General features: G+C 40.9%; 1 protein-coding gene across 1 annotated transcript in view; it reads left to right on the top strand.

The window, feature by feature from the left end:
• IMPG2 (interphotoreceptor matrix proteoglycan 2) overlaps positions 1–16,573 on the top strand; it is a 60,783-nt gene that overhangs the window by 12,339 nt on the left and 31,871 nt on the right. The window contains exons 3-5 of the mRNA XM_019474725.1: positions 692–858; positions 13,335–13,366; positions 13,465–13,488. Coding sequence (XP_019330270.1) covers positions 692–858; positions 13,335–13,366; positions 13,465–13,488 — 223 coding nt within the window. The remainder of the gene's footprint in view (positions 1–691; positions 859–13,334; positions 13,367–13,464; positions 13,489–16,573) is intronic.

Below are 16,573 nucleotides of genomic sequence, written 5' to 3'. Positions count from 1 at the left end.
GCGTCCCGCAGGGTCACAGCCTCCTTCGGACATCTGTCTGCTCTGATGTGGGGTCCTCCACGGGCTGCAGGTGGATATCTGCTCCACCATGGACCTCCATGGGCTGCAGGGGGACAGCCTGCCTCACCATGGTCTTCACCACGGGCTGCAGGGGAATCTCTGCTCCGGTGCCTGGAGCACCTCCTGCTCCTCCTTCTTCACTGACCTTGGTGTCTGCAGAGTTGTTTCTTTCACATATTCTCACTCCTGTCTTCTGACTGCTGCTGGCATTGCGCAGGGTTTTTTCCCCCCCCCTTTCTTTAACATGTTATCACAGAGGCGCTACCACCGTTGCTGATGGTCTTGGCCTTGGCCAGCTGCGGGTTCGTCTTGGAGCCGGCTGGCATTGGCTCTGTTGGACATGGGGGAAGCTTCTAGCAGCTTCTCACAGAAGCTACTCCTGTAGCCGCACATTCTAGCAGCTTCTCACAGAAGCTACTCCTATAGCCGCACCGGCTACCAAAACCTTGCCACGCAAACCCAATACTCAGTCCCTTCAATGCCTTACACATTTACATGTAGGTGTATAGTCACTGTGTTCTATATATTAATGTACTGAAAAGCATACAACATTTGGACAACGCTATCCTGGCCACCCATGCTGTGGAAGCACTCCTGTTGTACTAACACCAGACCTTTCTTGTGCCTTCAGTGTGTCAGGAAGCAGTCTGGGAGGTCTTCAAGACATTCTGGGATAGACTGCCAGAGCATGAAGAATATCACACCTGGATGAGCCTGTGTGAGGAAGGAACGATGGGTATCTTTGAAATAGGCGCGAACTTCAGTCAGTCTGAGGAGCACCGGAGTCTGATTATGAAGGTGGGTGCAGCACCTGGCTGGTGTTTTCTCATGAGCAAGGGCATAATATCCCACTGCAACATGCGGTAACGTGTGGAGCACTTAAAATGGACAGGCATGAGTATCCCAGCTCTTGGATCCATAGTTCTGAGATCATTTCCAGAAACAAAGTTGTAGCTGATCTGATGGAGGGAAAAGCAGCGATGATGAAGAAAATGTTGTCTTCAATAGGTATGTTCCTGACAATTGGATGATGTCTAGTCCCCTTGTCTGAAAAGGCAGCATGACATGAGGCAGGCTCTGGTGCATTGCCCTCTGTGGCGTGTAGCAGCCTTCCTGCTCTGAACTGCACATGGAGATGCCTTCAGCTCAAATGGCACTTCGAATCAGGAAGTTCTGAGCTGTATTTCTGATGCTACCAAGACGTATGGCAAAATTACGTGTTTGATGTTTTATGTTGCTGTAGGTTTGTGACGCCTGTGCACTGCAGCCTGACTGAAATGAGCATGGCTATAAATTTAAAAACCTTTAGCGTCCTATGAAGGCAATTGATAACATTGTCACCATGGGGAGTTGCAGAGGTTAAAATCAGAGTACGAGTGTAAAACAACTTAATAAAAAATTGCTGAATGTCTTCTCTGTTATTTCAGTTGAAGCAAGCTTATTTTAGCTTAAAGCAAAAAAAAAAGGAGCATTAAGCTAAACTAAAGAAGCCTATCACAAATGAAATATGAAGATGTCTTTTCAGGAGTTTGTGAATTTTAAAATTAAGTCCTTAGTACAAAATTAAGTGCTTAACTTTGTATGCATCTAAGATACAGTAGATATCTTAATTTCTCTGGATAAAAGGCTGTCTTAAAATGTATGATGGTTTATGGATCTTCTTTAAGATTACAATGTCTTCTATTTTTGCAAGCTAATGGATGAGTAGTTTTATGAAACTTATCATAAGTCTTCAATGTATGATCCCATAGAATCAGTAATGTTCTGCTAGTATGGATTTTTCCTTTCTGCTTTCTTATGGACTTCTATGCTAGGAATGTGCACTAGGGAATGTGAGTATGAAAACTGTTGTGGATAATGGAGAGAGGGTTTTTTTTCTGAGCCTGCATGTTAGTCTTCACAGGTGGATGCTAGCCAAAGTTTGCTTCTATGATGTCTGATGGTACTGTTGTCCTTAGAAGACTTTGCAAAAAGATGGAGACAAATAAAATTAACGTGAAATTTATGTGCACAGTGAATGTATCATTGCTTTATGTAAGATTTTGGTAGTGAGATGATCTATAGTGGGAGCTTACTAAAAGAAATCAGGATGATTCTTGGAAGCAGGATGGTGCATCTAACTTCCCACTGCTGCTTTACCTTTCTGGGTATGACCCTTCAGCATTACAGTGGAGTCAGATAAAGTGCTCTGTGTTTGATGATTTATTCAGATGGTTTATGTGTAATTTAGGTTTTCTTTCTCCTGTAAATGGATATATTCCCTTCAGTATTGCAATATTCTGGAAAAGGACTGTTCATCCTTCTATTTGCTTCCAGCATAGTTGATAAAAGGTGACGGTTGTTGGGCTGATTTGATGGGAGACTAGTTTGTGTTAAGGGGGATTGAATGCTGTCACCACTGTGCTCCACGTAAAATGTGACAAATCTATCGGGTAACTTTTTTGAAATAAAAGCCTGAACTCAGTTTAAATTTGAACCAAAGACTGAAGGCAAGATCACTCTATCCCATCCCCCAATCAGCCAGCTTCAGAAGGTCTGATGGTGTGTTTTTGAATACATGGGTCAGAGTGTGGATTTAATTGCTAACTCTAGTACCGACTCACTCTTTCTCATATGTGCTTATGCACAAAATGCTTGTCAGAGTGTGAAACCTCTTTAAAGCAGCTCTGAGGACATTAAGTCCAAACAGATGCAGCAGTTACTACTCTGCTTTTAAGAACATCCTTCCTCCTGCTAGTTGCTTGCTCCAGTCTAATGCGGTAGTAAGAACTGGGGCTCAGCCTGTGGGACCGAGCGCATTTTCTAAAGCACTGTGTCCTACCCTCTTGTTCTTTCTGCTTTCACCAGCTAAGCTGAGCAAGTTGCATGGCTAAACCTTTCCCTTGTGGGATTTTTTTTCTCTCATTACAGCATGTTCATTCATTTGTTCATGGTCAGCTGTTGCCATTTTTTTTTTCCATTCCTTAGGTTTGATCTATAAAGTGCTGAGCACTTCTCACCAAAGGGCTGCCATCATTTCACAGCATACACAGTACTTTGTAGTGTCCATGCATGATACGTGTGAATAGTCCATACTCTCACTTGCTTAAAAGGAAGACTGACTTCTGCCTGGCACTGTAGAAAAGCAGCATACGTGGTTGGCAGTAGTTCTTTGGCCATTATATGCCTTGTGTTTGGCGGTAGTTCTTTGTCTGGCCATTATATACCTCACTAAATACCACTTGTTTCTAATCTTCCTCTGCTCTCCAGTGTCTGTGAATCATCTGTGGTTAATTTCAAGAGTTTAGTTTAGAGCTTGCAGCTGATCAAAGTATTTCTGCTTTTCTTTTGCTATATATTGGCTATTACTGCCATAGCATTGATCTGCCACCTCTTTTGAATTGTGCGTGTTGGCAGTTTCTGGCAGTCTTATTCTAGAGTATCTTTCTGTATTACTTTTTAGTAGATGGCAACATGAAATTCAATTTTTAGAAGTGCTGCGTGCCATGAATTTTCCCTCTCTCTCTCTCAAAAGGAGTTCAGCATATCTGAAAATTAGGCAAAATAAATCTGTGGGGTTTGCTCTCAAGAAACGGTAATTCAGCAAAATGATTGCTTTCATGCTATTTTTGTTGTAGTGTGGAGTTTTTGTTTTGAGCAGTGTAATTAAATGACACTTTATTAGCCTTCCTTCCTGGTTTTATTTCTTACCCTTTCCTCTAATCACTGGTAATCACTGTCACACACCTACGGATGTTGTAATGTCTGCTCCAGCATGGCTTAGTTCATGTAAAGATAAATTCTCTTTCTCTTGCTTTCCACACGCTTTCTTACTGGGTATCAGCTGGAGCTTAGACCAGCTCTGGTCCCAGCACTCATACTTTTTCCTTCAGTAAAAATGTTGTTCAGTCTCTAATAGTCTGTCAAAAAGACTTGACTATTTTGGTGGAGTTGAAGGCATACATAGCTGGAATTTGCTCTTTTGCCATCGGATGGCTTCTACTGGTAGGGGAGGTGTGCCTCAAGGCAATGCTTTTGCTGCTCCGTAATAAGCAAGCTGTGTGCCATATGTTGTCTTGGAGAACTGAGGCCTGCCTCTGTGTGATTGCCTATATATGTGTGTATGTATATGTGTGTTATACAGTAATATATAATACATACACTAAGTTTTCATCAGATCCTTAAAGGAAATCACCCACCAGATTTTCAGAAAAAGCAGATGAACAGATTTATGCCAACCATAAAAAATTATTTTAAGTGTTCTTTTTTTTTTTTCCCCCCCAAAAAAAATTTCTTTCATTTTACTTTGTGTGATCATGGTAAATGAAAGCACTTTACATAGGATGAATACTAGCCTAACTAATTTCTTTGGATATTAAGTAGATTTACAAAGTGTGGGATTATGTTATCCCTCCATCTCTTTTCAAATCTTGGCAGAAATGGAAAAGGAGAAGGTAATTCTAATCCAAAGGGAAGTTTTGCTTGCAGTATATTTCTTCATATAAGCCTTCCTTCATATAAATTAACTCTGTTTGTGTTCCTTACTGTGTAGCTGTATTTCAGGGGGAGTATAACTCTGTATTATGTAGAATGTTCTCATTCATCCCATTCCCGTGGTCATTCTGCGCTTTGGGACACGTGTGTCTGGAATTCTGGTATTGCTGAAACTTGCCCCCACTCTGCCTTGTGACTGTGGCCGTGTTCACACTTTTGTTAGATAATTTTTGAAAAATCCAAGAGAGGAGAAACACAAGCAAAAATAACTATCGATTTCCCGGGAGCCTTGTACTTCTTGCTACAAAATTGAAGCACTGCTGCCAAAACAGCACAATCTGTACTGTTCATAGGAGCATTTACAGCCGGCATATAATATTCTTTGGAAGATGCCCACATAGCTGCCGAGTACGTTTTTTTACTTTATAAATTACTGAAATAATGCAGCCGTTCTGGAGTAGTTGGTCAACCTGTTTCGACACCTGCTTTCCTGCTTTTTCTGTCTTTTATAGAGGACGACTTCTTCTCTGTGTTCTGGGGATTCTACAAGGAGGGGTTTTTTAGCTAAAAAAAAAATGGCTTCCCTGCCTATTTCTTTCTACAATTTTTCTTTAATTCTGTGCAGTTTGTCATATGAAATGGAACCAGAGGTTTGAATTTTCATATGCAGCCTATTCTTATAGTAAATAAGAAGATTAAAGGAGAGTCAGTTGCCAATGCTTCCCTTGTTTCTTCCTTTAACTGCTGGGACCTGCTCAGCAGGTGTGCAGGCAGGAGGTTCTACGGGTGTGTGGTGAGCTCCCAAGCTCCAAGCTAGACTACCAGTGCCCCGTCCTCACATCCAGGAGCTTCAGCAGGGCAATACAAACTTCTGCTTCTCCTGTGGCGTGTTAGGGCTGAGCAAAGCTGTTGGGGACAAATTTTGCATTTTTCTCTTCTATTTGTAATATTTCTGGACAATGGACTTATTGCAGATTGAGAACCAAATACTATAACAGTCAAAAGAACTTTTTTTGTAGACTGGTTGTCTACTGTGTCTCCTTAGCATGCTGAGAAATCTCTTAAGGTTCCTGTCCAGTTTTTGGAGCTTCATACAACTTCCATAGAGGCATCTGCTGCTGACGGTGATTAGGAAGAAGAAATCAGGCTAGGTGGACTAAAGCCTCAACTCGTGTCAGGTTCCTTTTCTTTTTTTTCCTTTTTTTAATCCTTTTAGTTTCAACAACACAAAGCTCTGCTACTGTTTCAGCCAGAATGCAACTGGAAAAGGTGTGCTACTGTTTCAGCCAGAATGCAACTGGATATACCACAACAACCAGATGCTCTTCCAAATTTTATTTGTTGAAGAGATGTGGAAAGTTCAGAAAATTGGTGGCTTTGTGGTGCCTAAACAAAATTTTGCACACCTTGAGCAACACCAATCTGTAGCATATACAGAGCAACTAATATAAGAAGTTGCAAGCAACATTTTGTGCAAATTGCATCAGAAGATGCTGCACTGAATGTTTAAGTGTGAAGGAACAAAGTTAAAAGAACTGAAGGTGTGAAAAATGTGGAGTGGTAGTAAGAACAAAGATGTTTTCAAGAGGTTTAAAAAAGTAGATGTTTACTCAGTCACATCCTTATATAGTTTGTGGTTCTTTAAAATCAAAACCAAAACCACAGCGTGCAGAATACACTGTAAAAACTCAGCTTCTGTTGCAAGATATTGGTGAGGACCTTTTACCTTGCGGATACCTTGATTGCTTACATTCTTTATGGAGCGTCAGGTGATTTCACGTTGACTAGTAGTATATATGCTTATATAGCAAGAAACAATGTCAGGTCTTGTTATGAATGTAATTCATAAATGTACTGTAATTAGAAGAGGAGGAACCCCCCCAATTCCTTCCTAGTGAATAAAAAACAATCTTTACCAAGTCATGCTTATAAATTCTTTAATTTCCATTTTTTTCATTAGCCTGATGCCGTATCACAGAAAACAAGGGAATAAGACACACGTGCATGTCCAGCATAAGACTTTTGCTGCTGTTGTAATACAAACTGTATTATAACATTTAGCTGTAGCGCATGCTGACATTTTGAAGGTGGCCTTTGGCTGTGAGGAAAAAATAAAAAGTTGGAGATTTTCTCGGGTGATTAATGTGAGCGGTCTTACAGCCTCTTGTTTAATACTATTTTGAATTGCCAGCGTGCTCTGAACCTAACCCACACTGATGTGGCTATCAAACAGAATAACAGCAATAACAACAGCAAAACAAGTAGGTAGACTGCTGTGTGTATAGGCCCAGAGGAAGACAAAAGTGACAATCAGAATTTAGAATACATCCAGTAATGCTGTGTAGCTGCCAAGTTACTGCTGGCATGTGAAGGTCTCCTAACTCTGTGATTCCCCAGCCTTTGGCCATTTATTATTTGTGGCAGTCTCAGAGTCCTTATTCCCAAGAGAGAGAAAAGACCTAAGCAAATAGGGGAAATGTAGATAAAGGTGAAGAAGTAACTTTTTCCTGGAGCAAGAGATACAAGTCAGGGCCATGCCAGCTGCTTAACCCTGGTTTCTGTCTGCATAGAGCTTCTTCCCACGTGGTGACAAAGCACAACTACTCAGCAGTCCCTGCCAGGAACTAGTCTCTGAGTTTTTAGTGCAGTGGATACCTTGAAATAGGTCTAATAATGTTCCTTCGTGGGTGGAGAGGACCTAAAATACTGATGGTCATACTTCATCTGTTTAATTGCCACACATCCAGTTAAGTCATGGTGAGCTGAGATAATTGTTGTGACCTTTCTGTTTATCGAGACACTTAAAGCAAGCAAAGACGTCCACCAACTTGCATGATTTTTGTCATTGTTCTGTTTGGTCAGTTAATTTGGGGCCATTTTTTAATTCATCAAAATCCTGAAACTTGATGTTTTACAGTTCCTGAAGAATTCAGGAAATTTGTTTTACCAAGAGACTCTAATGGAATAGACCCTCACCTTTCCAATAAAAGTAAACTCTCCTTCCCAAGTCCATAGCAAAATGCAGCTTAAAGCATGATACTGCAGTGCTCCCATCGTAAAGTTCTGTCTGCATCCTGCATTTCCAGTGTGGGCATGTAATAGGGCAAATCCATCCTTTACACCAGATTACATGTCCCAATCTCTCTTTCTCCAAGCTTCAATCAAATTTCAGAAAATAAAGTTTTAATGGGTTGCTGTTCCTTGTAGATCTGATGACAATCTACAACAACAAGACATGTTGAGAAAAGCTGTCACAAGAAATGAAGAATTAAGGGAGCTCACGTAACTTAAGTCATTGTGCAGATACTCAGCTATACCTGCTGAGGGCTCATATACAGCCCCATGTGTATAACAAAGCATATCTGAACAGTGTTGGGCAAATGAGACACGTGACAACATGGGTTAGGTCATGAATCCTTTCCAAAGGAAGCAGGGCTGTGTGATTTTTGGGTGCTGATGAGAGGGAGATTTGTGCTGTGTGCACCTTTTGTTGGGGCTGAGATCCGAGAGTTGAGCTGAGAGTTAGCCGTGGAAAGGAGTTTGTAGTACAGCTTTGTCTGAGAACCAAAAGGCAGACAGTTTCCCCAGGAATCCCCAAAACAGTGGCAGCAGGTGCTCACCTGCAAAAAGTCAACTCTAAAAGCTCCTGGGCCAAGAAACAAAACCTGCAATTGTGTTGACTCAGCTGCACATTTGTTTAGTATTGACTTTTAAGCCCATCAGCAGCTCTATCTGTTTCAGTGTTTTTAGAGCACAGACTAACTGCTCAGTGAGGGAGACTAGGATGAAAGGGGCAGAAGGCAACCCTGCCTTAGGATGCCTTAATGGGTAGCATAACAAAACACCTTCTTTGCATGCTGAAATGGGCACTTAGCAATGTAAAATATGTTATTTTTCCTGAATTCTGAGCTGTGTTCAAAGGTGGGACGTAGCACCCCAATGACATGAGTCATTTGTAACCACTTACTCCCAAGTGCTGTAGTTTCTGATCACCTCACGCGTTAGATGATTTTGTCTTTCTAAGGTTCCTCTGAGGCAAAGGCCTCTTCTGCTGTTTTTCCTTTTCCTGTTCTGTGGTCTTCTTTGCTAACCACTGTCTTTCTCTGTTTAATCAAATGTCCTAATCACAGTTTCCAGTATCTTATTGATTGCTGACTTAGATACCTTAACATTTTTTTTCTTTGCATAGAACATCTCTGGTTTCTTCTACATCTGGAAAAAAGCAGATTTCATCTGCTCTTTCACACCCTCCACCCCTCCTTACAGATGTAAAAAAAAATTCTTCTGTTGCCCTCCTTTGAGCCATTATGTCAGATTTCCTTCACCCCCTTTCTTATCCCCACACTCACTATTCTCCTATTGACTTGGCTCTTTCTTTTTGCATTGCGAGTTTTAGCCTCCTCTAACTTAAAAAGAAAAAAACCCCAAACCTTCACCACATATAAGCAAATAGATTAATTAGCTCCGGTTGCTTCTCCAAATCTTCCCTCATCTCCTTTTCATCTCTTAAGCTCTTCCTGTGTTAATTCTCTCTCTGGTCACTCTCCTCCGGTTCCAGCCTAAATCTTCCTTTTCAGCCTCTTTTTGACACCTGGCACAGCACAGAAACTGTCAGCTGTGAAGCCTGTGCTCATCTCTTTCCAGGCAGAGCTCAGAACCGATACTTCACCCTCATCATCCTTGTCTGATCAGCTCCTTTACTTTGCAAATCTGTAGTTCTTCCTTGTTTTCCCTGATTTGTACCTCGTTTCTAGATAACACTGCCTAACACACATTGAAGAATCACTTCTATGTTGAGAGTTCACCTCTGCTGCGGAGCTGATTCCTCCTGGACAGACTGGACCCTTAGCTTGTTTCTGACACCTTACTGTAGATCTCCAGCCTTCATTTCAAGTTGAACATGGCTAAAACAAATTCTGTTCCACTAAGCTTTTCCTGCTATCTCTCCTCTTGCTCACTGTAGACCATATTTTCACCTTCTGTGTCAGGGCTGTGCCTCAGAGCACTGCTATCCATCCTGGCCTTTCCCTCCAGCTTCAGTTCTGGACACTGTCATCCATTTCCTTGAATTCCCCCCAGTGCTTTGGCCTTGCCTCCATGAGAGCGTGGTTCTGCTGCGCGCTGTGCTGGGGAATCAGGACAGGCAAAGAGAGAGTCGTTTCTTGGTATGACTTTCCTGTTGGAAATTATGTGTACAGGTGGGTTAAATCAAACATGCTTGGTACAATCCTATACAGATGGGATTAGACTAATATGAGATTATTTAAGATCTCCTTGACATTTCCTCTACCTTTTTCTCCTGCCTGTAATTGTCTCCAAGATATTTTGTCTTCTGTGCGTAACGATCGTCTCTTAGGATCAGACAAGAGTATCCCATATAATTTCTTTTCCTGCAAGTTCACAAGGTGATAGAAGCTCATCCATCCAGTCAGTACTGTATGTGATTTGTGGTATTGTGGTAGTTTGTATTTAATGCTATGGACTCTTATTAATTCGTGATAATTTTGCATTATATAAAACTAACTGGTCTGTTGAGAAAGGGAAGCGCTAGTGCAACTGACACAAAACTGAGCTCCCAGCTTTAGAAGAATTAGTATAATAATGTTAGCAAGGTGTCGCTTCAAGGGAACTAATTTTATACAAAGCATCTGCGAGAGGTAGCTTCACCAAGTGAAAGCCATCCCCTCGAGCTTTGATGTGGCTGCTGCTGCGGCTATGTAGAACTATTTATAGATCACTTCAAGTATTCAAAGGGTAAAGATGTTAATCCTTGCAGATCCTTGTGCGGTAGGTATGTTTATAACTCCATCTTGTTAATGAAGGAACTGAGCCAGAGAGGTGAGGTGATTTGGCAAAGGCTATTCTGTACTGAATGAGAAACCAAGCCAATATTATAACTCTAGAGCCCTTGACTTCTAATTATGTGAAAAAGGTGCCTGTTTGCCATGAAATTCAAGTATGTCAGTGCTTGCCCCCACCGCAGACTGGAACACAAATTAGACATTTAAGAGAGAGGAAGGCAATCACACTACAAACTATTGCAGACCATGCCAGCTTAGCAATAGGGGAATGCTTCATTTTCACATCCTCAGCTGAAAAAAACCAAAGTATTCAACATTATAAAAAACAAGTCTTATATTTCAGTCTGTGGGACTGATCCAAAATGTGTGAATCTGTTTTTCAGCCCTCTGTAGACTGTAAGAAACTGAAGACTGGATATTGAGATCATACTTTCCTTTTGAATTTACTGTAAAACCTAAGATTTTACCTGTGACGTAAAGCTGCAAGATTATGATAATCTCTGCGCAAGCTTTGCATTGGCATATGGGTTTTAATGGATGGCTGATAATTCTTTTATCAACTCATTTGTAATTTACAGTTCATGCATTTTTTGTTGTTGTTTTTGCAATAGCTTCACAGCATTGTATAGCAACCAAATGTAGGGGTCACAATCTTTACCATTATTTCTCAAAGCTCCTGTTGAATCCAGTGAGAGATTTTGTCTGAGAAAGAATGGTGAAAAGTCAGGTCGTTTAAACAGTCATTTAAAGCATGTGATCCTTTAAAGTTATTTTATTTCACAAAAGATGTGATTTGCAGTGAAGAGAGAATATTCTGTCCTGAACTAGGTGAATTAAGGAATAATCCAGCTACCCTACACAGAGGCTGTCATTCAAAGCCAATCATACAGTATTAGGCTTTGCTACTTTGCTACAAAATTGGATGAGAACTTAGTCATTTGATGCCTGTTTTTTAAATGTAGATGTGGAGGCAGTGTGTCATGTTTGTTATTCTAGGCCTTGGCCATTAAAATAATAATTTGGCATTTCAGGTTTGGTTCTTATAAGTTGTTCTTATAATTTCTTGAATAAAAGACTTGGAAATACCAAGACATATTGGTTGAGTCCTGGAACCCAGGTTCGGGAAAGCTGGGTGCCACCAGCTCCTCAGGCTGCCCTGCAACAGAGCTTTGGCCAAGGCACCCCTCCCTGGGGTGTCTCGGTTTCCTTGCTCTATGAAATGATCAGGACCTTACTGACATCTGCTGTCAATGGCCTTTGTGGACTAGTGAGTAAAGCTGCTGGGTACTGACTACCAGGTGGTATTAAAAACACGTGTGGGCCCCCTAATAAGCAGTTTTGTTTTTAATAGCACCTACAAACTGCCTTGACTGACTGAATATGGAAGAAAGTCTCTTTTTCTAATGAACAACCACCTTTTCCTAAAAGGGCTACTACTTATATATAACTTTCCAAAAGCTTGTGGAGAGGGAATCAGCCTCTATTCCTTGCAGACCCCAGTGCACTAAAGCTGAGTACAAGCACTGCATAGAGCAGTGTAATGACCTCTTAAAAAAAATACCCAAAGTCCAGTACAGTTTTATTGGCCCTGAGTTACTCTTCACTGTTAGACTACCTAGTCTTGCTAGTTTCTTTGTTCATTACTTCAAACTGGTGTCACTGTGTCTTAGTTTTTCATACTAAAGTATCTCCAAATACTTCATTTAATGGACTTGTACAATAAAGGTTGGCCAAAGGACATGCTGAAAAGCAAGCTGACTGAAATTGGTATTTTGGCAAGCCCTCCTCAGGCTGATATCCAGGCTGCCTGCCGTTCTAGCTGTGATCGCACTTACTGTCCACAGATGTCCTGGAAAGAAGAGAAAGGTAGTCATTGGGGTGGCTCTGAATCAATAAAAGCTGAACTTCTAGACTTCCTTAGAAACACAGGTGAAGAGAATAAGCAGGCTAACCTGTTCAAAAAGTCTCTTTTGCCTTTTCACTTCTCCTTCACAAAAAGAATCACCAGGATAGCTTAGAGTGTCAGGCCTTAGTTCGCTAAATACATATGGCTGTTTTGCAGAGGAGTTTTCAAAGTGGAAATACTATGTGTTAAGTTTAATGTAATTAACTTCAAAGTAGGTATTTGAGCTGATCAACTTTGGGTTGAGTTTTTACTGAAAAATGTATCTGCATTGATTATGTAAAGAAAGCCAGCCCAATAAACAAACCGCCAAACAATCCCCTTTCCCCTAAAACCAGAGAGAAACAGAAATTTTGTGGCTCGACAATAATCTTGTGTTAACTATTTTGTATTCTGTTCACATTGGTACAGCAGCAAGACACAGCATTGTTCCTCAACAGCTATCATGCTGCAAACTGCTCAGGATCTCCACTTCTTGTGGGGTTCCCCACAGAAACTCCTGTGACCCCTCTCTAGAACCGATGTCACTAACACCAGGAGAATTCTGATGAAAAATTGTGAACTGTGTAGCCCTGCCTTAGTCTTTATGCACCAATAGGTGAAAAAATGTCATCCGTGTCACTTGTATAACCCTAAACAAAGTCATCAGACTAATCCTACTATGTTATTTTAAGCTGTAACTATACTTTCGAAAAGATGGTTTTAAATCTATAAACAAGTAGCAGAAGTAATAGTGTATTTCTTAAGACTGCTTGCTTAAAAGTATCTTATTACTAGTCTCCTCTAAGGTGAGAGAACATCGTTCCTGCAGAACAGTGCAGGAAAATGCAGAAATGTAGTGCATCTTCTGACAAACTTAGTGCTCTTTACAGTGTCTGTTGTTGAGTTTCAGTTGTATTTTGGAAATGTAGGACACATTTTCTTTTCAGAGAGGACTTTGTTAATAAATTTTGAACTTAAAAAATGAACATAGAACAAAGAAAAGATAATTATTTTGGCACAGGGTAGGAAACAAAGTGGTATAAACTGCATTTCGGTTCCTTTCACCTTATGATACTCAAATATACTCAGGGTTGGTTGGTTTGTTTGTTTTCCAGAAACTGTCCTACACAAAGGAAGCGATGGGCAGGTGAGTATCTGTGTTTGCCTTGCATTTTATTCTGCCTGGAGATAACAGCAGGACTGAGTTGTGACATTTTGTAACCTTTTCTCTCTTTTTCTTGTCAGCTCCTGCACTGACTGGTCATGTGGGTAAGTAATTTTCCCTTCTTAAAGCCTTGTGATCGGTCCTTTCTCCAGTTCCTGCTGCTGCTGGAGTTGATTTGTGCACTGAAGATGAACAAAATTCACCTTTGTGCAAAAGGGTGTATAGAAAAGTGCGGTGGAGAAATCCTGTGGTTCTGGCACGTGAACCTCTCGCAGGCTGTCCTAGCATGCTTGACGTGCTCAAAATATCTCAGCCAATCTGGGGCTTGTACTTTTGCTTAAGTATGTTATCGCCTTGTTGGCTGTCGGGCACAGATGCAGACTATTTACCTGAAGAGGTTTAGTGGGGGAAATCTATTTTGGGAAAGAGATGTGTCCATAGTTACTTGTGTTAGTGTTCCGGTTATCCTGTGAACCTTTCCCAAAGGCTTTAAGGTACTCCTGGTCATCATTAGAAAAAGCAAAAAAGTAGAATGTTTTTGAAATGCTTTTTAAAAAAAAACTTTTGAGAGATGTGCTCTAAAAACAGTTACAAGGGAATTGGCTGCTTGGGCTCCTCACACTTTTAACAAGGCAATAAAAATGAAAACTAGTCTGAATTGTGGCTTCTTTTCACCAAAGCAAACCTGAACTTGACCTGTTATTTTCATGTCTTTTTCGAACTGAGAGGAAAACCAGTTCAAATTATTACTCCATTCCTACTCAGAAGTTAATCTAAGCTGTTATTTTTAGACCAATTCAAACCCAAACAACCTAGTGCTGAACTCATCTGAAAAATTGGCAGGGTCGATTCCCTGCTTTACTGGCCATATAAAGCCATGATAAATGTGAGTAATTCATTTACTGGGAAGAGTAATCACCTAACAGACTTTAAAAAAAAAAACCCAACCTCCCAAACTAGATATCCTCATAATGATTTCATAACCACAACATTTTATATTTAAATTAATAACATGAGACAATAAGGGCAAAAGTGGTTCCTAAGAGATTGGTTTCTCTCTGTCCTGTTGATCTGCACACTCCTCTGACATGAGCACTCCCTGAAGCCTCCAGGTCAACTGGGTAGCGTACATCTGTTCAGAACTTTCTCTGTTGAGAATGCAACATTGACCAAACTTTTATACGCTTTTCTTTTCGAAGAGAAAATAATTTTTTTAAAAAATCATCTTGTCCTTGTAAACTTTGTGGGTCCAATTCTTTCTCATTAGCATCAGTCATTCTCTAGACTGGCTCTTTACATGAATGGAACCACATCTTATTTATCAGAAAATGTGAATTCAGAGATACAGTTATCTCAGTTTGAATGTTGACGACTCTGAAAAACTTCATCTTTCTGAAGAAGTTTGAGTTTGAAAACCTAGTGTATCCCTCTGTGTGATCATTCAGGGAATCTAGTAAGCGTGGAGATATATGAGAGGAATGAGAGTCAACACTAATCTAGAGTCCCTACATGCACTGGGCTAAACAACCTAACAATGCAAAAAGCCCAGCATTTGGTTGAAAGGTGGATCAGAGTGATGAATGTTGTACTCATACAAAAGTCATCTTATGGAGTGCTTTGTGACAGGCATTAAAGGGGCTCCAGTAGACAATTGGCAAGCTTTACCCAACTCAATTCACTGTGGGGCTTTATTGCATCTCTCTCAAAAACACACTGCTTTTATCCCACTATATATTACTTCAGATTGTTTGTAGCTTTAGGATGGGATCTCTGTTATCACCGTCAGTTTAAACTTTGGTTTTACTATATCTTTTCCTCTAAAAGTTGTTGTTTGTCTTGTGCTTGCATATGATAGTGTTTTATTGCATAAAGAGAGTGATACAAGACTGAAGCAGTGAGATAGAAACAGGTAGATTTGCTCTGGATAACGGAGCATCAGGAAGAAATTAATATGATTTATTTTGGCAAAATTAAAAAAACCCCACAACCCTTATTCTAAGAGCGTCCTGGGCATCTCTGCACCACAAGGTTTAAGAAGTGAAGTTTGTAAGCCAGGGTCATATAAAAACATTGGCTGTCATGGGTAGAAGATGTCTCATCTAACTTCAGACATCCTCCATCAAGAGGAGTGAGTGAACCATCTCAGTATTGCCAACAGCCAACATTATTATTTCATGAAAAAATATACTAGACTTCCTAATACACATCAGAATAAAATGAAGACCTTTTAAAAATGTTCTGTAAGAAATCGGAGCAAGGACCTAAACCAGGATTACCCCCAGTCCTTAAGGCACAGTGTGGGAAATCCGGCATCAAGTCCCCCCTGCACAGAAGGAGATGCGAGTGCCGTTGTGTGAGAGCTGCTGCCGTTTTCTGGGCAGTGCTGTAGTCACCTGCTGACCCACGTGTGCAGAGAGAGGCTGGTCCAGTGCAGGGCAATGCGATGCAATGATCTGAGCATGGCTGTATTGCCACCCAGCTGTGCCGTCTGTGTCAGAACGGGGAATTGACCTGGTCTCATATCTCAAGGGATGGCAGGACTATCCTAAAGCACCAGCTTTAGGTATCTAGCTGAGATGTTCAGGTGAGGCTCCCACGTTGCCAGGGGAGGACAGGCTTCTCCAGGGGATGCCTCGAAGCAGGGGTCTAACAGAGGTGCTCTGACTTGTCCTCTGGGGAACCCCAGTTTCTCTGATGACTGTGCAGAAGCAGTCATTTCAGTTTGGAGGCCTAGCACTAGGCGTATTTCCCAGTCTGTTTTCCCACTGATAAGAACATAGGAATTTTGCAGTAGGTTCATTTTCTAGAGCATAGCCCAGGCAAAAGAAACTAAGAGTGTTTTCTTTTTATGAGCTTTGACCAATCTGTTTTTTCTGTGAAACAATTGGGGGTCCATTTCCTTAATTTGAGGCTGATCTGGAACAGAAGACAGGCCCTGGATATCTGTTGCTTATTTTAATTACACTACCTTTCTAGATTAAAGCAAAACTGTGCTGAAAGCTATAAATAGCTGCAGAATTGAAACTGTGATTTAAATAATTTAATACATCTCATAATCCTACCTAGATGTCAATACCGTGTCTCTGTCTAGCTGGAAAAAGCTGGTTTCAGCTAGTTAAATGCTAGGATAGTTTTACTGTAGCCTACAGAAAGGTGGCTTGTACTTGTGTAGTTTACTTCCCAGAATAA

The sequence above is a fragment of the Aptenodytes forsteri genome, unplaced genomic scaffold, assembly GCF_000699145.1.
Source record: "Aptenodytes forsteri isolate BGI_AS27 unplaced genomic scaffold, ASM69914v1 Scaffold61, whole genome shotgun sequence".
Taxonomy (NCBI): Eukaryota; Metazoa; Chordata; class Aves; order Sphenisciformes; family Spheniscidae; genus Aptenodytes; species Aptenodytes forsteri.
Note: the sequence above shows the minus strand (reverse complement) of the source record. Positions and strands in the feature narration are given on the sequence as shown.